This window comes from Oryza brachyantha, chromosome 4 (assembly GCF_000231095.2).
Source record: "Oryza brachyantha chromosome 4, ObraRS2, whole genome shotgun sequence".
Classification (NCBI taxonomy): Eukaryota; Viridiplantae; Streptophyta; class Magnoliopsida; order Poales; family Poaceae; genus Oryza; species Oryza brachyantha.
Window position 1 is genome coordinate 12202294 of NC_023166.2, and position 23906 is coordinate 12226199.

The 23906-nt window shown below is 40.5% G+C and overlaps 2 protein-coding genes across 2 annotated transcripts; both read right to left on the bottom strand.

Moving 5' to 3' along the window:
* Positions 1–11043: 11043 nt before the first annotated feature.
* Positions 11044–17156, bottom strand: LOC102722114 (CRM-domain containing factor CFM2, chloroplastic). Its single transcript, XM_015836002.2, has 13 exons — positions 16523–17156; positions 15153–15942; positions 14927–15057; positions 14101–14418; positions 13835–13988; positions 12888–13180; positions 12742–12801; positions 12553–12654; positions 12342–12461; positions 12151–12237; positions 11867–12080; positions 11662–11792; positions 11044–11584 (listed from the first exon to the last, which is right to left on the bottom strand). Exons 1-13 carry the CDS (start codon positions 17117–17119, stop codon positions 11393–11395), a joined length of 3189 nt encoding a protein of 1062 aa, XP_015691488.2. The 5' UTR covers positions 17120–17156; the 3' UTR covers positions 11044–11392.
* Positions 17157–19054: 1898 nt separating this feature from the next.
* LOC107304092 (MEIOTIC F-BOX protein MOF-like) lies at positions 19055–20363 on the bottom strand. Its single transcript, XM_015836455.1, has 3 exons — positions 19923–20363; positions 19582–19737; positions 19055–19480 (listed from the first exon to the last, which is right to left on the bottom strand). The coding sequence occupies exons 1-3, from the start codon at positions 20301–20303 to the stop codon at positions 19220–19222; spliced, it is 798 nt and encodes a 265-aa protein (XP_015691941.1). The 5' UTR covers positions 20304–20363; the 3' UTR covers positions 19055–19219.
* Between the last annotated feature and the right edge of the window lie 3543 nt (positions 20364–23906).

The following is a 23906-nucleotide window of genomic DNA, read 5'->3' on the forward strand; positions in this document are numbered from 1 at the left end:
TTTATGCAACAGGCGATAAGCCATGCTTATGAAGCTGAAAGGAGGAAAACAAGCTTAGGGTCAAACTTTTATACTTGTGTTATTTACGACTTGAAAGCAAAAGCTAGAAAATAGCTAGATTACGATAAAAAAAACTGAAAAACAACTTTAATATTAGGCGTTAAATTTTAAGTTTTAGATACATGTGATAAGCCAACCAGCAAACATAGTTGGTTAAGAACAATGCTTTTTAAATAATTACATTGCGTAGCATCAAAGTTTTGTTGTTATATTTATAATTCAATGAACTTTGCTAATGCCATAATTTAAATTAATTAACCGTGCTTTACTATGGATAAATGCGAATAGGTAGACTTATTGGGAACAAATTAAAATAATTATAAGATCTTTAGACTAATTCATCCTCATAGACATCATTGTACGATAAATTTATATTTTGGAGATGAAATATGATTGTACCAATATACAAAACTATTTTATAATACGTGAATGCTACCGCACATGATCATATTCCATGTCGTGGAATGAGATCCCTTAGATTCTTGTTGCCATCGCACACATTTGGGAGTCGAGAGATGCGCACCCCTGCCACTTGACCTAACCAACCGCTATTGTTGCATTGTCATCGTGTAGGTCTTCCGAGAAGTTCTACACATCCTCTCCTACTCCTTTCTCTCATCCTTGACATCACATAAGCTACCGACATTTACATACTTGCTAAGAAAGATGGATGAGCAAGTGTCACCACCACTTATGGTGTGGCTCGAACCTCAAGATGTGTGTTTCACCACAGAAAGTCAGTATAGTCGGTTATGGATAGACTATAGTTGGTTATAGTTGGTAGATAGAAGAGGAGCCAGACCAATAAGGAGGATGAAGATGACGTGCGAGATAGATGCAACTGGCGATGAAGAGCAGCGGCTGCAGGAGCATGGGAAAATTAAAGTCACTGTTCTCATCTTGTAATTGTTGCTCCAACACCATGGCACTGTTGTCATGGTTCACTGTTACTGATCTAAAGGTGTGATGCCATCATCTTATTCTTTGGGAGCAGAAGGTAGTACGAGAGGAATTCACAAGATATTTAGAAGAGGATGTTAATTCGGTATCGGCATGGCATCAATAAGTATCGTCGTGGTACCTAGTTTCATAACTAGCTACCATCTTTTCGTCCAAACGTAATTCTGTCCCATAGAAACTCCTTTATAACGTTACAATATATTAAGAAAAAATAATAAAATTATAAATAGAACCCACCGAATGACGCATATATCCACACCATTGGCTTGTTTATATTAACTTCGACGTCACTACTACCGATCAAAGTTAATTTGTGCTTTGTCAGCGCCAAGAAAGTATGCCTAAACAGAAGGAAGCACTGTTTGGAAACTACAGTAGCAATATATATACTCCCTCCGTCCTAAAATAGACCAATTTTTCACTTTTTATATACAATTTTTGACTCTTCGTCTTATTAAAAAAAATTTGTGATTGATATTTTTGTTTTTATTAGATGATAAATCATAAATAGTATTTTACGTGTGACTAATTTTTTTTTAATTTTCTAAAAATTTTTTAAATAAAACGGATGCTCAAACGTTGAACACGAAACCGAAAAATTTTTTTTTTTTTGGGCCAGAGAAAGTATGTATCAACATGCAGTGCACACTTCACAGTACTGGAGCTCACCCCTGGGCACAGCAAAAAACAAGACGGCCGTAGTAGACCCGTAGCGGAGCTGTGCATGCAGGCCCACACAATACGGTGGATCAAACATGGACACTACGGGCCGGGTGTTTCGTCAAGGCTGGCCGGAATGGGCCTAGGAAGGGAATTGTCCACAGGCTTATACATACATACACACACACGTCGTCGTCAGTGACGTGTTCCGTTTCGAGTCCAATAATTAGAAGGCACACAACTGTTTGGAATTATGGACAGATCAGAGTAAGTAGATCGAACAGTGATGAGCACAAAACAGTGATCGATCATCGACCCAACAGTGTTCTCCTGCGTAGCTGGAATAGGACGGGTTTAGTCCAATAAAATTCCTGCATGCGTAGCTGAAAATTCGTGATCTTTTTGGTAAATCCTATTGAATTTTCTCGATAGGATCATCTCTTGGAATATGTCCGGTAGAACTAGAACCACACAGAGAAGGTCAATAACATAATACCATCCATATTGCAAGCCCCGACACGAGCCTTTGATTCCTTTGGCGAAGCATCTATGTTACACGTCCGTCACACGTGAGACGGCCTGCCCGGCTGCCTCCTGCCTGCCTGCTTCCCTCCCTTTCTTCTTCCCCTGGAACACCTTTTTCTTTGCGGGGGGCAACGGCAGCGGTGTCCTTGGCGCATGGATGGATGCATTGCATGCCTGCATCTGCATCTACTGTGGTACAGCCTCTTGACAAGGGGAATCACGGACAAAAAGCGTGCATTGACTGGAATGTCACGGCGTTGATGAGGATTGATTAGATCTTTCCTGGTGATGACAAATGAAAGCCTGCCAAAAAAAAAAAAAAAACCCGGCCGGGGATCACGTCCATTGTCACGCTGAAAGGTTTCTTCAATCTATCACTCATGTCGTCAGTGTTGTGACAGTGTGCAAGACATAGAACGAAAATTCGAAACATTTTCACCTGTTACAAGATAACCAGGGTGAGAAAAACTGCATGCACGCACACATCTCACAAGAGCTAGCCCTAGATGCAGATGCAGATGCAAACCATGCAGCTCGTACACTGTACGTCCCCGTGTATGGCGTGTATGGCTGTATCTTTCAGAGAACAGATCGACGTCCAGCCAACGACGGGTGAAGTGTTGTATCGCTATCAACGTACGTACGTCTAGAGTGGCAATGTGGTATATATGTATAATCTAGCTGGTTGTGTAGAGGGGTCGATGCTTTGCGGACTTATCTTTTCTTTTCTGTTTATGTTTATAAATTAAAATTTAAAATTTTAACTTAAATTTAAAGTTAATATTTAAGATTTTTTTCATTGTATCTTATTTTTCTAGTATTTACTTTTAGATTGTTAAGAATATATATATATATATTATTTATAAATTATTTTCATTTACAAATACTTCGTTTAGCTCTTTCTTTGGAAAAAAAAGCAATGATAGCCTCGGTGTATTGATTTTGGTCCATCCTATGCATATGATGCTGCAGCAGCAGCCTCATCTGCACAATCCACGCCAACAAAAAAAAAAAAAAACTGCAGGTTGATCCAACCGGGGTGTCCCCTGGAACGAGAGCAGCGGATGGGGCACGAGCTCATGGCCCGGTGTCACCTAAACTCGGGGTGTCGCGATGGCATCATGTCCGTCCTGGGGCATTTTCATGTGGCGTCGCACTGACAAATCGCTTTGGTTGCAGCCTGCCATGCATGATGATGATGTCCCGTACGTGTCAAGGAGGAAAAAAAAAGGGAACGAATTATTGGGGTTGTGCAGGAGCTGCAGCGTGTCCATCTCCTGCCGGCCGGGGAGGGGGGGGGGGGGGGGGGGGGAACCCCGCAGCAGCTTGGGCGAATAATTTCGATGGATGGGCTCAACCGCGCACGGGCATCCGATGCGGGGCTCTGCGCGCGGTTTGTTGGTGCGGGCGGGCGCAACTGGCTCGTGATCGACGTACCGGTGCTCAGCGGAAGGGATGCATGTCTAGCTCAGACATAGTGCGTGCAATGGCTTGGAAACTTAGCAATATAACTTGGGGGGAGTCTCTTGAAATTACATTGCACCAAGCCGTAGCACATAGGCTCTCGGCGGAGGTTGAGCGAGACACTCCACGAGCCATGGGTTAGTACCCATGGCATAGGTGTTGATATTTTCAAACTTAACATCGGTTTCGCATCGTTACCTCATAATGTGCATCGATAAGCCTGGTGGTTACCAGTCGGACGATGGGCCTATTCGAGGGAGTTTTAGATTCTGAGAAGCAGCTGTTTGATAGCTAGCTTCTGAGAATCTGAAAAAACTCATAAACCCAGCTTCTGAATTCTTAGTTCATTTTTCAGAATCTGTAACTATAGATTCTCAGTAGTCGTGGACCGTTTGGGGCAACTTCTGACATAATACAGCTTGAAAAAGCTTTCCCAAATAGACCCAATGGCTCCTTAGGCATAGGCTTGCTTGGTTTGTGGAGTTTGCCTAGGGGCCAGGGAAAGCCTAACTCTTGCTGAATTTAGGAAGAATTACTAGGGCTCCTTTGGAACAGAGAAATTTTATGTCATTTTCATATGAAATGATTCAATCTTACTAAATTTGTATGAAATCCTTTCAAACCGAATAGGCCCTAGAGTGTCTCTGAAAACACAATTCACCAGAGACAAAACAATAATTCGTATTCATGTAGTGACGACCCAAGCCCCAAGGACACCTATATAGCTATATTAATACAAAGTACTAATAAAATATCATTTAGTACATATAAAGGGCAAAGAAACCAAAGGGTTACCGAAATCAGGTTAGAAATCTTGAAGCCTAAGGATGTGCACCGTTAATTTTCAATGAGCTAAATGAATTATCAGGGTCAAAGAAATACATGGAGTAAGAATCTTTATAGCTTATTCACTGAATCTACCATTTAACTCGTACACTTATTGATCAATTATAACTGTAAAAGTGTGGTATTCATTTTAGAAATAGAAATTACAGTGTAGCCAACAAAAATTTGAATGTTGGGGGAGCCATGATCTCTGCCAGCTCCCTCTCCCTCCGTGTGAGTCTCTTGTTTGGCCCCTCTACCTTCACCTCCAATATTCTTGTCAGAGGAGGCGAGGGAGAGTGGCCCCGTCTCTCGTCCATCTCTTGTGAGTTTTCATGATTCTCTCAATGAGTTTTTTTTTGGAAAATTATATCTATCAACTAGTCTAGTGTTTGTCTTCAGTATGGTTCATTGAGCTAGTTTGTTAGGGTCTTTTGTATTTTTCCTATCTATTTTTTGGTGGTTATTTTGTTTGCAAGGTTCATGATAGAGACATAGAAAGACTTGTCTGTCTGATTGTCTATAATTAAATCGGTTGCACCGTCTTTAGTGCATGGGTCATCAACCTGTTCGATGATCAGCGTTCTAACCGTGCTTGTCTGCTCTCGTAGCTCTTGAGACGATCCAAAAGATGAAACCTGTTTGTTCTATGTTGGCAAATCTTTTAGTTATGGTTGTCGTAACAACGTGATTGTGATCTATCTCTTATTTAATACTACCTCCGTTTCATAATGTAAGGTGTTTGATTTTACCATTCATCTTATTTAAAAATTTATTATAAATATAAAAAAGAACAAGTCATGCTTAAAGTTCTTTTAATAATAAAGTAAGTTACAAACAAAATAAATGATATTTCTATAATTTTTTGAATAAGACGATGATCAAACTTTGCAAACAAAAAAATTAAACATCTTATATTATGAAACGGATGGAGTATAATCTATCGTATCTCGTGGGAGAAAAAAAAACTATTAAGTCCCTCTCCTTATTAGATTTAAAGCCTTTCACTGAGCTCATCATCAGCCAAATCAACCCTTTTTATCTATCGTTGCCACCTCCATTTTCTTCTTGTCGTCGATGGTGATTTGGGGCTCTATCCTAGCATTGCGAATCATGCAGTTATATATCGTTGTTACCGCACGGTATCCGTGACGATGGGATGGTAACTTCGTGGTTTTGTTTGATAAATTTATTTATTCAAAATTTTAAGCTACTAAAAATCTAAATAAATTCCAACAACTAGTACTTGATTGCTATTGCAATCGGGTGAACAAAATTTTTGAAAATAATAATGTTTAATTCATATTTTGGGGTTCCACCAAAATTGGGGAAAACAAAACATGGGTTGAGATATTATTTCTACTCTATTAAAATATACTAAAGGTTATGCCAACAAATTCATGTAATGTTACGTTACTTTTCTTGAGCTATCTATATCTTTTCCTAAATTTTTCACAATTTTCTAGGATGTTTACTATATTTTATAAAATTTCATAGTTATTTTGTCAGTTTCAAAGCATTGATGTTACCATGTCAAACCATGCAGAGTTCAAAATTTTGAATCATATATTTTAAATCTAAATTTCTCGTAGTTTTCACCGTATTCTCGGTTATTGCATGGTACCCACATCTCAATTAGGGATGGTGTACCTCAAAGGGTTTCGTAAAACGTGCTCTCCATGGCTTGGTGCTTTCACTGTAATGACCAAGGTCCCAATGTTTTGGTTTATTGGAGAAATAGACAGAACAATATATTTATAAACGAAAAATAATTTATAAATAAAATATATATATATATATATGTATTCGTAGCGATCTAAAAGACAATGCTAAAAATAACTATGATGAAAAAAAAACTCCAAATCAACTCTAGATTTAATATTAAAAATTCAAAATTTAACATACAAGGTGCAACAGTGTGTACCACTGCCACCAGTCCACCACACCAGAGTAATCATCGATGATACGCCGTTGCTGGAGCTTCAGTCGTTTGCTATCATTACTAGCAATGACTGATGGAAATTAAGCGGACTCGCGGCGTCACCTGTGAAATTATGAGCGCTGCTATGCGTACGAGCGTTCGTACGTACAAGTAAAGTAACATGTGCATCACGGCGACAGCGTTCGCATGTAACGGCGCGGGCGACGGCAAAGCGCGGGCGACAGCAAGACGCGGGCGATGTCGGCTGAAATCGTACGAGAATCGTACGTATTCGTCGTATGCACAGCACTTTCGGTGAAATTATTTGTGGCTACTACTTGTGGACTACTACGTTCTAATTCTTCCTCCCGGTGTTTTGCGAGTTGTATCTAATGAAAAATTGAATTGAGTAGGTTCCATTTCCACCTCCCGTTTATTTGGCTGAAATTATATACTAGCAATTATAGTCACTTGGAAATTGACTTTCAATTCTAAATTCAAATTCAATGTGCCCAACACCACAAACCAAACGAAGGAAACCTTGTTGTTTTTATTAGAAAAGATGATTTCATATTTGGAACATATCGGTTTCACGTTATCCATTCAAATTTGCAGGATTTAGATAGAGAACAAGAAACTCTTCTTCATTCCAAATAAGCCTAAGTACAGACCAAGTAGGACCATCGAAATGTACATACATTTTTACACCGTAAAGTTTTGCCTAATTAGTTAAGTATACAAGGATAGCTGTTAACATACCGCTCGATCTGTTATGTAGACAAGTGCTATTGCACCGTCAACGACTCCCCAACGCGACACGCAGCCACGCTACGCCATGAAGAGACATAGGGAGACATGCACTGGTCACGCTACATGAGAGAACCTCTTGGATTCCCCGTACTGTATGGGTTTGCTTTATTAGGCCAGTCTTGATGTATAGTTTTATGGTATACTCTCTTCATCTCAAATTGATCATCATATAAGAGAAAAAGAAAAACTCAAATTGATCATCATATAAGCGAAGAGAGCCTGCTATGCATTAATTGTAAAGTGAAAACTCCTTTGGTTCACATGCACATTAAATGCTTACATGCAACTATCCAATCATCTTTGGTGTGATTTCCAAATTCCAATTTTGCATGTATGCATGTAGCTTGAGATGTGTGACTCTAGCTTTTTCAATGTTGATTAAATAGATTCTTAGCCTTTGTATCCAAGCCTTATATGATGATCAATTTGAGATGAAGGGAGTAGTTACTAAGACAGTAAACTAGTTAAACGAGCCAGCTCTTTTCTCATCTCATGAAACTTTCTCATTTAATGACGCTGTCAACTCAGCAATTTTACTGATGTGACACTCTATTTAATGTGTATGACACCCCATAAAACATGCATTGAGATTAGCCTTAGTTTTATAGGCAAATTAAAGTTAACTCGCTGACTCAGGCCGTGTTCAACCATAGGGATAAGTTAACTAAGTTCTTCTCGTTTTTCGTGCGCACGTTTCCCGAACTACTAAACGGTGTATTTTTTGTAAAAATATTTTATAAAAAAGTTGTTTAAAAAATCATATTAATCTGTTTTATATTTTTTAAATAATTAATTAATCATGTACTAATCTATTATTTACGTTTTTCATACCAAATAAGTTAACTTATCTCCCCTCTTCGCGGAACGCTGCCTCATTGTTTTCGTAGCAGTATACTGTATATATGTAGTGGCATTGCAGTCTTTTTAGAAGGCTTTTTTTTGGGTGTTTTATTTTGCTGCGCCCAGGCTGCGTGTCGGAGCACGTACGTACGTAAAGCGGCTCCTATACACGTACTACTACTACTCTTCCGTGAATTTGTCCTCTTGCGAGAGGGTAGAGCCAGGATTTGTATGGTTGGATGCTTGGATGGAAAGGCGAAAGCTAGCTCGTTCCTGTTCCTTTGGGTTTTTTTTTTTCTCTCTTCCTCGGGCAGATACAAGGTGGCACATATGCACTAGCATATTCACGAATTTTTGTAATATTTGAACCTTGTTATTTTAAAAGTAAACCGTTGAAATTCATATTGTAATATTTTGGTTATGCTACCTCAAAGCATGACATAAATATACCCGCAAATACACCATAAACTATGTGTTGACATAAATATACACGATAATATACCATAAACTATGTGTCATCACAATTGTTCTGCCATGCTAGTCTAGGTGGTTAGACGGTTATGACTGGTGTATACACTGTGTGGCAGTGTTGGTTTAGAATTTTGAAAATGTTTTTTTTGGATTGTCTAGTTTTAAATATAAAAATAAAAAAGTAAGATAAAAATATTTATGCGAAGATGATCCTTTTTCTTTATATATTGACATGAAATATGATTTTCAGTTGAATTATAAATTTGTTGCTGCCCTCGTCTTTCTAACGTGTTTTAATTAGTGGTGTATGTACGTACGTACGCACGCAAGAGGGTAAGAGTATGGCCAAACTTTTATAAGTTTAACTATTAATAACAAAAATATGCAATTTGAAATTATAAAGGTATAGATGAGTCATAAAAATGTATTTTAATAGAAGTAAATATTTATTTATTTATTCTACATATTTCAATGGAAAATTATAGTCAAAATAGATCTACAAGACTGTGTCGTTGTCAAAACGATAAATTATCAAACTGAAAGGGACCGATATGGATAGTAAAAAAAGCTGGCATGTTCAGCTAGAATGGATTCGAATCCTCGTTTCTCTCAAATATAATGCAATTGGTTATAGAAAAATTCAAAAATATTGTTAGTGTAATATGGTGACACATCATTCACTCATATAAAAAAATAAGTTAAAAATAGAGTATACATTGAAAAAAGAAACAAATTCGTTCATGAGTTAGCATCGATAATGTTTATACATTGTTTTTTTTCCTTTTTTATTATCATTATTTTAGTGCATAAGTTGAGTTCACACCTGAGAACTTGGTATTTGTATATTGCAGGAATCTTGACAATTATTTGAAAATTTTTCATAGCTTTTTGGATGGTGTTTAATCAAACAAGTGGACATCTTCTCAAACTATTAAAAGAGTTTTTCCATGTCGACATTGTTCATTATTCAAAATTTGATCATTCAACCTGCTTTTTTTAAAAAATATGTAGATATTTGAAAAAAGATGCTAAGTGTATAGTATCCAAACTATAATTATAACTTCCGTTTATCATAGTCTAGTTTTAAGAGTAATAAGTGGTTCAAATTGAAATATTGATATATTTCATCTTTTCGTTTATGTTTATACTTGTAAGTCCAAATTTAAATTTTTAAACTTAAATTTAAGGTTAATTGTATAGTTTGTTAATCATAGTTTAGTTCATACTTTTTGCTTCTAGATCGCTAAGGACACATGTATAAAAGTTTTATTTATAAGTTATTTTATAATAATTTAGCTTGTACTTAATTTCAACCAATCGATAAAGCCTATGAGTACATATCGGGCTTCTTAGACGGTTAGCCCATGATACAGATGAGACTGACAGTGAAAATATACGCACAGAGTAGGGGCGACACGACCTATAACAGCTGCAGATTATCATACTCATCTTTTGTCTTTTTGGTTATGCTTATAAACCAAAATTTAAATTTCAACCATAATTTTAAAGTTGTTTTTGAGTTCTTTTCATCGTAGTTTATTTTTCAACTTTGGCTGTTACATCACTATAAACACGTATATAAAAGTTTTATTAGCAAATTATCTTTTATTTGTAAATATATCGTTTAACTTTTTTTTCACCGACAACCAAAAAAAAAAATGACCCCATGATCCGATGAAATCTCCGACAACTTCACTGAAGGAAAATGCAGTTTATGGCTGGGATGAGACCTAGGATTTTCAAATGGCTGGTATGACCGTATGAGAGTATGAGACGTTAGTATCGGCTGCAGCGAGAGTTGATGTTACTACACTACTGCATTTTCACTCGTACGAGATTCTCTTATCATGAAGAAGGTGCCACCGGAATAGGATGCGGCGACATTGTACCGTGATATTTTCGTTGACATTCTGTCACTAACATATGGCTTCAAGCATATAGAGGTTCCACGTATCAGTAACAGAATGTTATCGAGAATATCACGGTATAATTTCACGAAATCCGGATCCGGTGCCACCACCACGTAAGTATGTGTAGTGAAGACTAGGGCTGCTTGTTTCAGGCTTTAAGTAGGTGCTGCAGCTTTTATCCTGAACTTCGGTTTCAGGCATGGCTTTTCAAGGGCAGTTTATGAAACCATTATCATGGCAAAAAGCCGGGCCGTAAAACACCCGTGTCTGCATGTGTTCGTGCCTGCTAAATATTTGAACCAGTTCCAAGTGTATTTCAAGTTATTGCACTAGATTGTGTCCATCTCACAGGTTAAGCTTAAGACATGGGGTAATCAGGTGATGGGTATGATAGATTTTGGTGTCGGTTAGCGCTGCAACAAATCCATTGGCTTTTGTCGCATCATGGTTACCTGCTAACAGAGAAGCCCTTTTTCTAAAACCAGGACAAATGATTCTAGCAAAAGGGCTTGCCCGGTCACACGGGTTTCTTCCAGCGTGCATCGCGCTTTCACAACTTTTGCCAGACTCCGGCAAACATCGCTAGTGTTTACCGGACACTGAGAATACATTGTAGGATGTAGGAAAATATTATATCCAGTTAGGGCTTTCAGATGCTTGAGATTTACTACTAAAAAGGAAGAAGACAAGGGGACACTACATATAAAACATTGTTCGTGTCTACATTCTCAAACTAAACAGCACGTCAACGAGCAAGAAGAGGAGGCCAACCAAAAAACTGTATGGTTAGAAAGGGCAAGGGAAAACGCAACTATGTCAGTACGGTGTAGTTCCACAATATTTCATACATGCGGCTTCACTACCGGCATGTCTGTAAGATGACTTTGCTCCATCTTCCACGGCCGAAGATAGAATGCTGCTTCTTGCAGGATCTAAGATACATTATCTACTCTGATTCATCCGGCTGTAATCCACATTCTAATCTGATGGCTTCCAGGAGCTGAGGTGATATCACCTCTTTCTCAACTTGTTCAGTACTAGTTCCATTTGAGCTATTCTGGGCCACATCTGCTCCCCAACCTCTGTACAAAATCACTTTATTTGGTTCCCGTGACACTAGAATTGATCCAGTTGCCTCCTGGTTCCATTGGACAACGGAGAATATCAGGTTAATTCAGTATTTTGGAGGGGAGTGCTGTGTTTAAGACTACAAACCTCTAGTTCTGAAATCAATTGCTGAATTGGAGTTCCGTCAGCTCTGTTCTTGATATTAACAATAGCAAGAGGATGCTTCTTGAAGTGTGTTTTTATTGTTTTTGCAACTCCTGTGATAACATTATTCCTCCCTATGAAAAGAATTAGATGCTCAGCATATTAATCGAAATATGGCATAAACTGTATTGGGAACAAGACTAGATACCAATAGCTAGTACTGGCCGTTTCTTCAGTTTCAGAGCTTGCTTCCTTAGCATAAGCCTTTCACGGTTTGAGAGTGGAGCAGTAGCGACAGGAAAGTGAGGAGTAGATTTCTCATCCAAGTTTGGCTCATGTACGGTTGTAAGAGTTCCTATTTTTGAATAGCCTACACTATGATCATCTGAATTGTGCGTCACAGAAGAACTAAGTTGACTTTGCTGCAGTCAATTCATCAGTATCAGCAGAAAGTAATTGCCATGTAGTTGGAAAAGTCAACAAAAAACTCACGTGTTTGATCATATTATCTGATGAAGTACTTGTACTCTCAGGCAGACAGGAACTTGCAGTCTCAGACATGTTGAAACATAGCTTGTTCTGCAAATACCATGTGCAATCAAGCATAATAATTAACCACAAAATTGTTGCAAAGAATCAAAACACACAGAATAACTTTTGTAAAGGAACAGAGGACTAATGACCTGCACATCCAAAGGAACTCCAGGCTCGGTTAAAATTGAGGTTCCATCTGTTTCACTTTGACCTGAAGAATGTTCTTCAACCACTGACTCGGAACACTCAGGAAGAACTTCAGCCACTTCCTTGACCATATATTTAAATAAACAGATAATCAAACACATGGTTGAATATATCAAGCTGCAATGGAACTTCAATCGAGGTAATAAAATTTACTTCGTTTTTGTCCATTAATGTTCTGGAATCAACACTGAGACCAAGACTGCCTGTATTTTGGTTGTCTGAGTTCATCCGATTAGTTGAAGTCACAGGTTCACCCTCATTTGTTTAAAATTGCAACCTCGTTAGTAACATCATTTACAACAAAAAGAAAGAAGGCGGCTCAGCGTTGAACAAAATACTCACCATCTGATCCCTCAAGTAGTCTATCTTCTTTGAAAGGTTAAGCACATGAAGCTTCAGGGACTAAAATGAACAGGGAACATTAATTCCAGATCTAAGAAATTACTCCACAAGCGAACGACAGCAAGCCAAATGGTTTTAAGTTTCACCTTATAACGCTGATGCTCCACAGAGCGCTTCAAGGCATCCCTTTTATTTAACAAAGATTTTGGCCTAAGAGTTGATGGCCTCTGGTAGTTCTTTCCACGATATATGATAATTGCATGTGCTTTGCTCACTCTTTCCACTGCCACCAATATACCACCACTCTCTGCCTCTAGAATTCGAGCAGCATATTCAACATCTTTAATGCTGTGTTCTTTGCATATAATTTTGACAAGTTCTCGATACTTCCAGTGAAGGTGCATATTTTCAACAGTACCATCAAAAACTCCTCTCCTTCCTGCCAAATCAACAAAAAAAAGGATGTTGGACGAAAGAAATAATTAAAAACAGCAACATACAAGTGAACAGGGGAACCGATTATACAGAAATCACAGAATGAATAGGTTGATAGAGAGTCTAAGGGTATGCCACCCTTTTATTATTGATATAGGGGCTGGTTCTCACTTGTTACTGCTTGGAAAGGCAATAATAGTCAAATCATGTGTAGATATAGGATTATATGAAAGGAGTAGTTCCGTGGTAAGTCACAACAGATGACAGAACTAAATCAGCTATTGCAAATATGATCACTTCAAAGCAACACAAACCCACATAATACCTCACGCTGTAACCACAAAAAAGATCTATAAGGATTGAAATGCCACATGGTATGATTTAAACAGACAAATTCTAGACAAGCAGGTATGACAAAAGTGTTTCCTTTGGTGCTAGGCACCGGCATGGCCACAGGTGGCACCTAGTCCCGAACTTTTGCCTAGGCAGGAAAAACCAGCTCGCTAGCCTAGGAAGAGTGGGAGTGCCTAGGTGATCCCTAAGGAGAACACTGTCTGGTATCTAATTTCCTATGTCTAATTTGATAGTTCAATTAAGTAGTGTTCTGACTTCTGAACAGATGCATGCAGTGCATTGCAAGGTTGAGGAGAATATTAACCTAGTAACAGGAATGGTTTCATCTTCAAACCAACTTTCCTCAACATGAACCTCTCCTCTCCTGATATAGCCTCACTAGTTTCAGCTCTAGAAGGCCAAGATGTCTTTTCTAGCTCATCAATAAGCTTTTCAGTCTTCTCTTTCTCTGCAATTGCCTGAATAATATTTATATATGAATTAGCTGTTTAAGACTTTTTTTTTCAAAATATTGAATCAAAATTATCAAGAGATGGCTCTACTAGGAAATACTAGGAAAGAAAAATAAACCTGAGATAGTCTGGCCTCAACATTCTGGGCAACCACATTAAGAGATTGTGCTATATTCTCTGAAACAGAAGTTTCTTCGTTATGCTTCTTTTCATAGCACTCATGCCCATCCACTGAAATATCAGTTGTCGTCTTCAGTTTAGAAGAATTTTGCAGTGCGCTGTCATCAATATTAAGCTTAGAGTTACTTATTGTAGAATTGCCATACTTTCTACGCTTCTCTATTGCAAGAGAGACAGCTGTGGGCAGGAAATCTTTCCCTCTGTAAAATACAATTGACTCATTATCCCTTGATAAAAGGGTCCCACCTGTCAAGCCCTGCAAGATTACAAACATCATAGTCGAATGTACCACCCTTCTGGTTTTTCTTTTGAGACTGACAATTCTAATAATAATGTCTAATGATGGAAAATGTAGGGTACAACAGTAATATAGTAATAGGTTGAAGGCCTGGAGCCTGTGTTCATACGTTTAACGTCAAAAAGAAACCAAAGTGTATTCCCCTAATATTTGGTGTCACATATATCAAGGCGATATACAAAAATATGAATTTGTTGTTAAGTCCCCTCATATTAGAGAAGTGATTTTGATTCAACATGTAAAAGTTCTGGGTTGCTATGGTTCAACTTCGATTATGAAAGGAACACAGGCAAATGATTTACATCTCAAAATTTGATAACACCCCAAAGGTAAATCTACTATTCCATCAATGTTTTATCACAAGTGTGCTCAAGAAAGGTAAAATGAAATGAATAGCTGCATGTTTTGAATTGATAAACACATATCAACATTTAATCCCTCAAAGTTGGGTTATTTATCAACCTACCTTTAGTTCCTCAGAGATGATATCACTATCAATGTTGTGTGCACCTCTCTTAATTGCGACCTTTGCTACCTCACATCTTTCCCACAGTTTGATCATAGATGCAGCCAACCCTTGAAGGTTACTACTTCGTCCTAGATAGATGACACCGCAAAAGTTAATAGCAATGGTCCCCATCAAAGCCAAAGCCATGAAAGGCATTAGACAAGACAATATTACTAAAAATTACCAAGTGCATAATGGTAGGGCAGGGGACGAGCTAGTCTCCTAAGGATAGTCATTTCTCTATCGGTTAACTTCGGAGGTACACCTGAAGGAGGCAGACGGAAAGGTCTACGGAATCCAGGAACAATTGCTGGCAACAAATCAGCATCCACTGGAAGAGGGTCATACCCCCACCAATCAGAAAACCGTGGACCCAAACCATCCAATAATTTGTCAGCCTCCTCTGTGAGTTTGACCTCCCCAGGTAATTGTAACCGAAACTTATTCAGAGAACCAACGCCAGCAACTAAAGTTGATCGAGCTTGACTACTGATCTCGCTAGAATGACCTGCGTTAGTGTTTGTATGTAATATTGATTGCTGCTCTTTTGGAACACTGCTAATGTTTTGCTTTATAGATCCAATGTCTAAATTTCCCTCAAGCACATCAACATGTGTGAGATGATTTGTATCTTTCTTTCCAATGTCGTCCTGCTCAAAAGATACTATGTGAGGATTCTTATTTTCCTCTCCTATATTCTCCTTTTCTCCATATACAATATCAAGATCTTCGCCCTCCTGAGCATGATTACTACCACGCTCTGCAGGATTATCAGCATCCTCTTCATTGCTACTTTGTTCAGCAGCTGTTATAGCAAGATCCACATCCTCATCTCCAGAATTTCTATGCTCTGATGATTCATCCTTGTCATCCTTCTTTTCTCTATCATGAAAGTAAGGGTACTTATAGTCAATTCCTCTATATAATATGATGGTGCTTCCAGATCTCCAAATGACTAAGCCTCCAGTTTTCCTCTATCAAGCAAAGCACAATGAGGATGTCAATTGCATGATGAAAAGCATTTACATAGAAATGACCTAAAACAAAGTTTTGAGATAGATTACTTTAATGACTTGGAACTTGGAACAAGAAATGTTTCAAAAAAGAAATAGTTAGAAATGTTTTGGAATATGAATAGTTATGTGCATGCTAGTACACTATTAATATATGCCCATGTTGAAACCTTGATCACTTCAAAGTTATATCCCCTTTTGGACAAGCATGCTGCACAATTCCTTTGCTAACAGGAACTCACAAAGTGGGTACATTCATGTATACTACCATACTACTCAACATCTTATCCTATCACACTGTGCAACGAAATTTATATTAGCATAGGATTAACACGCGGTGAAATTTCAACATTTTGAGGTAAAGGAAGCTTTATTGATCTTAACAATTATGTCAAGATGACACAATTACTCTAAGACCCTCTAAGACCACTCCCAGCCTCTGCATGCTATAATTCAGACAGCTTATAATAATTATTGAAAATATAATAAAGAAGAAAATCTATATGACAACAAATTAGCATGTGGACATAACGGCGCTCACCTCGAGAATCTCGTGCGTGCGCTTCATGTTCATGGCGGAGACGTCGTCGCACCGGATCTTCACGAGCTCTGCGTTGCGCCACCGCTCGTGTATCCCGTTCACGATCCCCTCCGTCACACCCGCCTTCCCGACCTTGATCCTCTTCCGCAGCCGGATGCCGACCCCCTGCAGCCGCCGCATCTCATCCCGCGGCAGCGCCAGCTCCGCGGCGGACGGCGGCGCCGGGGCCGCGCCGCCGCGCCTCCTCCCGCGGCGGGACGCGGCCCCCGCCTCCCCATCGCCCGTGGCCCAGCTCGGGTCAAGGGTGGAGCCGACACGGTGGCGCGGGAGCTGGGCCGGGGTGGGCACGAATATCTCGCCGGGGGACGGGCCAGCCGCGCCCGGCCCCGGACCGGGGACCTCCGGGCTGTCGGTCTCGAGGTAGCCGAGGCTGCGGAGCTTGTCGGAGATGCGGCGGAGCGCCGACTTGGCGAGGAGCTCCGGGGAAGGGGAGGCGGAGGCGTGGATGGGAGGGAGGCGGGCCCGGGTACTTCTCGAGGCAGGGGAGGGGAAGGCGACGAGGAGAGGGGAAGGGTGGGGGAGGAAGAGGAGGAGCATTTGGGTGAGAGAGAGAGAGAGAGAGAGGGAGGGAGTGGCGCGAGAGCCGCGTCGAGGGAGAAGAGGGGTTTAACTAGCGGAGGTGTTGGGCGTTTAGTAGAGGATAAGGTGCGTTGGACGGGAGGTAGACGAAGGAGAATGAAAGGGTCATGCGTGTGTGGGGCGCTTTGAGATTAGTGCTGTCGATTGATGCCGCAACGTGTACGGTGTGCCGTGGGGGATAAAAACGGTCTGAGATAATCACGCTCATCTTTTTTTTATATATACTTATACTTATAAGTTAAATTTTAAGTTCTTAATTTTAAATTTAGAGCTAAATATCAACAACATAAAAGATCAACCGATTAGAAATCGTTTCGTATAACGGTATATAAGTGATTAATGGTGCCCCTATTTTAACTTTTAAAGAAAAAAGCGAAAATATGATGCTAGAAAATCAAACTTTATATACAATAGAATATAAAAACAGTCTAACATGACTATTTGTACTATTTTTATGGTCCGGGAATTTCCGTCCCTGTTTTCATCGGTTTCATGTGATACTTGTCATTTATCCGTGGTGACTTTGCCAAAGTTTTGTGCTAGAACGTCCATAGATGGTTCACTTTCTTATCATTATTTTGGCACTAAGGGCATGTTTAGTTTGTTACCAAAATCAAACCATTCCAAATATTACGGTGCACAAAACTTTGGTAGGTAACAAACTAAACTAATAAACCTTACCATCACAACCTCATCAATATTTTGGTAATTCTAGGAACTTCTATTCACATAGTTTACATATTCTGACCTTGTCAAAATTTTGACAATGTCAAATTTTGTTTTTGCCAATAGATGATAAGATTTATTTGGGCAACAAAGTGAACTTGCCGCCATAAACATACAATTGCCAATGCAATCTTACGAAATTAGCAACTCACAAAAATTCCAATAAAAAAATGATAAGGACTCCAATCAAACATCATCACTTATCTACATTGACTTGCCAAAGTTTTGTGTCACAATGTTTTAAGGGATGGTTCACTACTTCACTTCGTTACCATTTCAAATGCTGGCAACCCACATGTTTCCACCAAAATTTGATATGCACTCCGACCAGACACAACCTAGCCTTACTTCAAATTTTCAAAATTTGTTATTACCAAAGTTCAGTAGGTTTTTTTTTTGGCAATGAAGTGAACAAGTCTTTAATCTACTACTACCTCTATTAGAAAATATAAACATTTATAGGATTCTAATTTTATACCACAATATAAATATTTATGCATTGACTTTGATGAGTCCAATCATTTCAATGATTGCTAAACCAATCATATGCTACCAAATTAAATATAATCCATTCAAATAAAAAAGGAGAATCTTTTGATTTAACTTTTGTTTTTGCTAAATAACCTATAAATGTTTATATTTTAGAACATCTAGAGAGTGTGTCTCGTGCTTTTGGGAAAGAAAAACTAAAAAAAATCTTTTAATTTAACCTATATTTTGGAACAGAAGGAGTGTGTGTTTCGTGCAGTGCCAAAAAAGAACTAATGACGGAAGATTGGTAACAAATGACAATAAGGGTTACAGCTGCATCACAGACTTGAAAAATTTTCAGATCGTGCCAGGCGGAAAACAGTGGTAAGCAACGATCTTCAAACAAATCCTAGGATCCTTGGGTGCTAATCAGGTTACTGTAACTACTAGCCTATATGCCATCCTATATGCCATTTCACAGAAATCTACCAGACTTAGCACTATAAGTCTACAGAGGCGAGAAGAAGACGTGATCAAATACTTCACCATTCAACTTTGAAGAAACTGAACTACTAGGAAACTCCATCCGTTAGCATCTGACAGCACTTCAATTGCAACCTTCACCAGATGATCAACAACATCATCATCACCTTTATACAGTTTAGTCGAGTTTCCAGTGTGAAGGGTCCAATGCTATGAGACTGCAGTTAACCTTTATCTACTCACCTAGCTCTTCAGTCTATCAGTAAAAATAGTTCATGCTTCATCATGCATATAACAGACACTCAGGAATGACAGAAGGGCTAGATTCTAACAAAGTAGTACTGATGATGTGGCTTCATGAGAATTCTTTGTTTGCAGTCATGCAATAGATGTTCTACTACGTATCTGTATGGATACTGTTATCATGCCTCCTCTGATCGTTCTCTTAAAGTGAAGTTTTCTTCCTGTTAAAATTTCTTTTATGAACTCCACAAGGTGTTGAAGACCAATATCTACAAGCTGCCACTTGATCTCCATTGATTGCAAGTTCTTGCACAGCGAAGATAGCGAGTCAAGACACATTGAAGGTTTCGCCTTCGACTTGGTGTTACCTCGCTTCCTCTTCGGCGTATCTATGAACTGCACCAATGTCACAGTGTAAACACCAAGGCGTCAGGAGCTCAAATGCATCATGTTTAATTAACTCTAACAAGCAGATGATACAAGCGGATGCTTCATACCTTGCAATGCTGCAATCTAAGATGCTCCAAGTTTGGGGCGTTCAGGAGGATGCTCCTCAACGCGTGGCATCTGACTCCAACATCGCAGTCGCTAAGAAGTAAGGTTCTCAAGTTTTGGAGCATTGGGAATTCTTGGGATTTCTTGTCTAGCAATGCCTGAAAAAAAAAAGGAACCAGTGAATTAACCATTGCAATTGATATACAGATTACTGAACTTGTGACACTCAGAACAAATGATCTACAAATTGCAGTGGATGCTGGCAATCTGGCATAGCAATTTAGAAAACGATGTGTCTCAGAATATGAACTATTGAATATTTGAGTCACCGATGAATACTTACAATTGTCGTGAACCCTGACAAATCAAGGTTTCTGACATTGGGGAAGCGGTCGAGCATGCTGCGGGTGGATGTCAAGAAATCAACCTTGTGTTTGTTCATGCGCCGATTCAGATGGTTGGGCTCTTGCTCCATGTCGAGGATACTGATCGACGCGCTGACGAGCGATTCGAGCACCTCGCGCCCCTCCGGAGCGATGCGCACCGCGGCCGCATGCGTGCGGGTGAACGGGAGGAAGAGGCGCAGGCAGGTGACGCGCGGAGACGTGACGATCAGCGTGTAGTGTCTCGAGGTGTAGCGGCGGGGAACGACGGCGAGGCTCTTGAGCGTGGGGAGGGCGATGGTGGAGGTGGATGGCCCGAACCCGTACGTGCAGTTCTCCATGTGCAGATCCTCGAGGACCGGGAGCAGTTCGGTGAGTCGCTTCCCGTCGCGGGAGATGAAACCCAGGTGCAGCCCGAAGAGGTGTAGCCGCTTGAGGTGGCTGGTGCCGGCGCCGAAGCCCAAGTCGAGGACGGGCGGCCAGTCGTTCGTGCCGCCGTAGCTGTTGTGGATGTCGACCGACGCAGGGCGGCGCTTGAGCGCGCGGCGGACCCACCTGCCGAAGCTGATGTGCCTCCCCTCGTAGAGCAGGTGCAGCCGGAACGCGTCCAGCGGCGGCTGCGCCGCCACCGCGGCTGTAGCCCCCGGGATGGTCGGCGATAGTACGGTGTCGGCGAAGTCCTCGAAGCCGTCGCAGTCCGCCTCCGTCGGCAGCCCCCCCTCGCCGCCCGCACCGCGGAACTCCCGCTGGTCGATGTCGACGCACGGCACGGAGCGCCACACGTACCGCCACCGCCGCGACAGGACGCTCGTCTGCACGGCCCTTCGCGACCCGACCAGCGCGAGGATGTCCTGCAGGAGGCAGTCCGGCAGCTCGCTCAGCCGGTCGTCGGCGTCGGCGCGGGCGCGCTTGCGCGGGGGCTCGTCGTCGGATGCCGCCGCATCAGCCGCAGCCGCCATTTGTGTGGGTCCCTCGAGATCGCGTCTGGAATTCGTTCGTCGCCTTCCCCAGGGAGAAATTTTCACGATTTAACATCCAACTGACATCACTTTCCAGATTTATCACTCGATTCACGCCGCTTTTTGAGTTTGCCACTACGACCGTGAATTTGTTGATTCCGTGCCAATTCCATCATCCGGCATCTATCCATCACTCCAGGTTGACGTCCCTGATGTCCGGACTATCGTTAAATATATAATGTCCATTAATAAAGAAATGTGTTGAAAATGCAGTTAAAGATAAAATAGAAAGAATTTTTGGATGATAAATGATTAATGTGATTAGAAACATAAAAAATAGTGACAAAAATGTGCATATTCTCATATAAAATTTAAATATAAGAAAAATTTTACATTTTAAGATGGATAAAGTAGGTAGATGGAGTATTATATGCTTACATCTTAAAAGAACATAGAGCTATGGAAGAGAGCGCATTAGGGATCAGGTAGTCGCGGCGGATGTATGGTCGTATGACGATCGTCATGTCTTGTCATACTTAGTCCTCCATCACTAGGCCCTATCAAATATGGACAATGGAAGGTGGCCAGCTACCTGAGCTCGAGCAAGCAAGGACAAGATGCACGCAGTATGTGAGCTTGAGCCTTAGGGCATTCACAGTGCACGTACGTGGCAAGGAGCGCAAGGAGCCTCAGCTCGCCACGTAGGTGCACTGCTTAGCTGGAGGAGAGAGGCTATGGGGACCTGTGGCTCAAGCAAGCACCGCGCGTCCTCTGCAAGCAACGCGCACCCTCGTCATATTTGCAGTGAAGCCACGCGCTCAAGCCTAAAAGGGATGGGAGAGAAATGGCTTGATGAGGTCCGTCAGCCGTCGCCAGAGCCCGAGGTCCACCGGACGCCGGCCGCCGCCCAAGCCCGTGGTCCGCTGGCCTCCGCCCGAGCCTGCGTCAATCCACGCCGCCGCCGGCCGTCAGCGCCCGCCGCGCTCAAGCCTAGAGGGGATGGGAGAGGAATGGATTGAAGATGAGGTCTGCCGGCCTCCGTCCGAGCCACTGCGTAGATCTCCGTCGGCGGCCGCTGCCTCGCCTCCCGGAGCTCTGCGCTGCTCCGGCCACCGCCGCCGCTAGCTCCACCCGCCGGAGAGGAGCATTTGAGGAGATGAGAGGCTTCGCAAGAATGACCAAATGAGAGAGACAATGGAGTAGATCTAGAATAAATCTTTTATTTTAGGGTCTTTATTGTAAAGATATGGACTACTATGCAAATACACAAAAAATATAGGCTAAAATAAAAATATATAGGGACTAACATGAAAAATAGTGGGTCAGATGGAACCACTTGCACTGTGGGACGAGGTATTTTTGGATGAGTGGTTTTATCCTAGTTGGACTCTGGGGATCGTTGATGGGGCTCCTTTGCACTGTAAATGCCCTTAATAGAGGTCGTCGACCGTTTGTTGCCTTGCTTGCCACAAACAAATATGCGAGCTCCTCATGACCACCTGTATGCGATGTAGGAGCCTAAACTAGCCTAAAAGAAGAGGTAAAGAGGTTGGTTGAAAGGCTCATTGGCCACCACTCAATGCCTAGCTATCTAGCCAATTTCATTAAATTGTACTTTCTAGTATGGCATACGATAGTTTTTCTGATATATTTTTATAATGTATTTGCAATTATATCGAAAATGTTCACATGGTTTCTATAAATTTGATTGAACTTTAAAATTTGGAATATAACAAAAAACAAAACACATTGAGAAGTAATATCCAACGCACATCTCATTAGCATATGATTAGTTAAGTGTTAGCTAAAAACTTGCAGAGTAGATTAATATGATTTTTTAAAGCAACTTTGTATAGGAAATTTCTTTTGGCATAGTATGCACCATTTATATAGTAGTTGAGAAGCATGAGAGTGGAAAATAAGGAAGTGGAAGGTGTGAACAGCAGTGCGAAACACTTCCTAAGAGCATCTCCAACATTCTCTTCAAATCTCACTCTCAAAATATCTATTTTGCTAGCTTTTCCAAAAAAAATTAGACAGTCAAACTGTCTTTCACCCCAACGGCCTCAACTACACTCTCCAATCAGATATCAGGTCCCACATGTCAGTTTCTAAGATACTTCTTCCTCCTTCCCAAAATTTTGCCCTCTCCATCCAACAATGACGATGGCTATCGCGACATGGCAACAACAAAAAAGTAGACGAGAATGACAAGAACGAGGAATCAACCAATAGCGTTAGCAGCAAAACCCGAGCGAGGGGGAAGCCACTGTCAACAGCAGTTACTTGACAGGAGATAGGAGCAACGATATTGTGAAAGATTAGATTAAGAGACTATGGAAGATGTTCTAAGAGCAAGTTTAATAGTATAGCCAACTATCAGCTCTAAATTATCTATGATCAATCTAATAGCTAATTCATACAATAATTAGCTAGAAAACATATACTACACGATTAATACATGGTTCCACCTGTCATACACACGATGTCTTCAACTCCATCGTACTGATTTAAAGCCAGCTGCTCTTCTTACTCCTCTCTTTATTCTCCTCTTCTCACTCCTCTCTTTATTCTCCTTGAAATATGTTTATAGGTAATCTATAGTCTACTTGTAAATGTTCTAAGACGAGTAAAAAAGTAGAATAGATCATGACACCAAACACTTGAATAAGATTTTCTGCAGACACATGGCTTCGCACGAGGCCTTGGTTGTTGATAGATTTGGGGTAAGTTATTCGGCGTGGAAAACATAGTAATGGATTAATATATGATTAATTAATTATTAATTACAAAAAATTAAACATATATTAATATAATATTTTAAATCAAATTCCCTATAAAATGTTTTTTTTTAAAAAACACACCGTTCAGCTGTTCGGAAATCATGCATAAAAAAACGAGGAAATCTAGTTAAGTAGTTTTTTTAGCATTTTTTTTAGCAAATCTAGGTAAGTAGTAAGAACTGCTGAACACAGCCTAGGTCGA

What these genes read in the sequence shown, in the direction of transcription:
- LOC102722114 (XM_015836002.2), bottom strand. Translation starts at nt 17,119, where the DNA reads ATGCTCCTCCTCTTCCTCCCCCACCCTTCCCCTCTCCTCGTCGCCTTC. An exon ending in GCCCTACCATTATGCACTTG is followed by an intron (nt 15,058 to 15,152) that starts GTAATTTTTAGT and finishes TCATCTATCTAG; the next exon opens with GACGAAGTAGTAACCTTCAA. An exon ending in CATTAATGGACAAAAACGAA is followed by an intron (nt 12,462 to 12,552) that starts GTAAATTTTATT and finishes TATATGGTCAAG; the next exon opens with GAAGTGGCTGAAGTTCTTCC.
- LOC107304092 (XM_015836455.1), bottom strand. Translation starts at nt 20,303, where the DNA reads ATGGAGAACTGCACGTACGGGTTCGGGCCATCCACCTCCACCATCGCC. An exon ending in TGTCAGGGTTCACGACAATT is followed by an intron (nt 19,738 to 19,922) that starts GTAAGTATTCAT and finishes TTTTTTTTTCAG; the next exon opens with GCATTGCTAGACAAGAAATC. An exon ending in TTAGATTGCAGCATTGCAAG is followed by an intron (nt 19,481 to 19,581) that starts GTATGAAGCATC and finishes ACATTGGTGCAG; the next exon opens with TTCATAGATACGCCGAAGAG.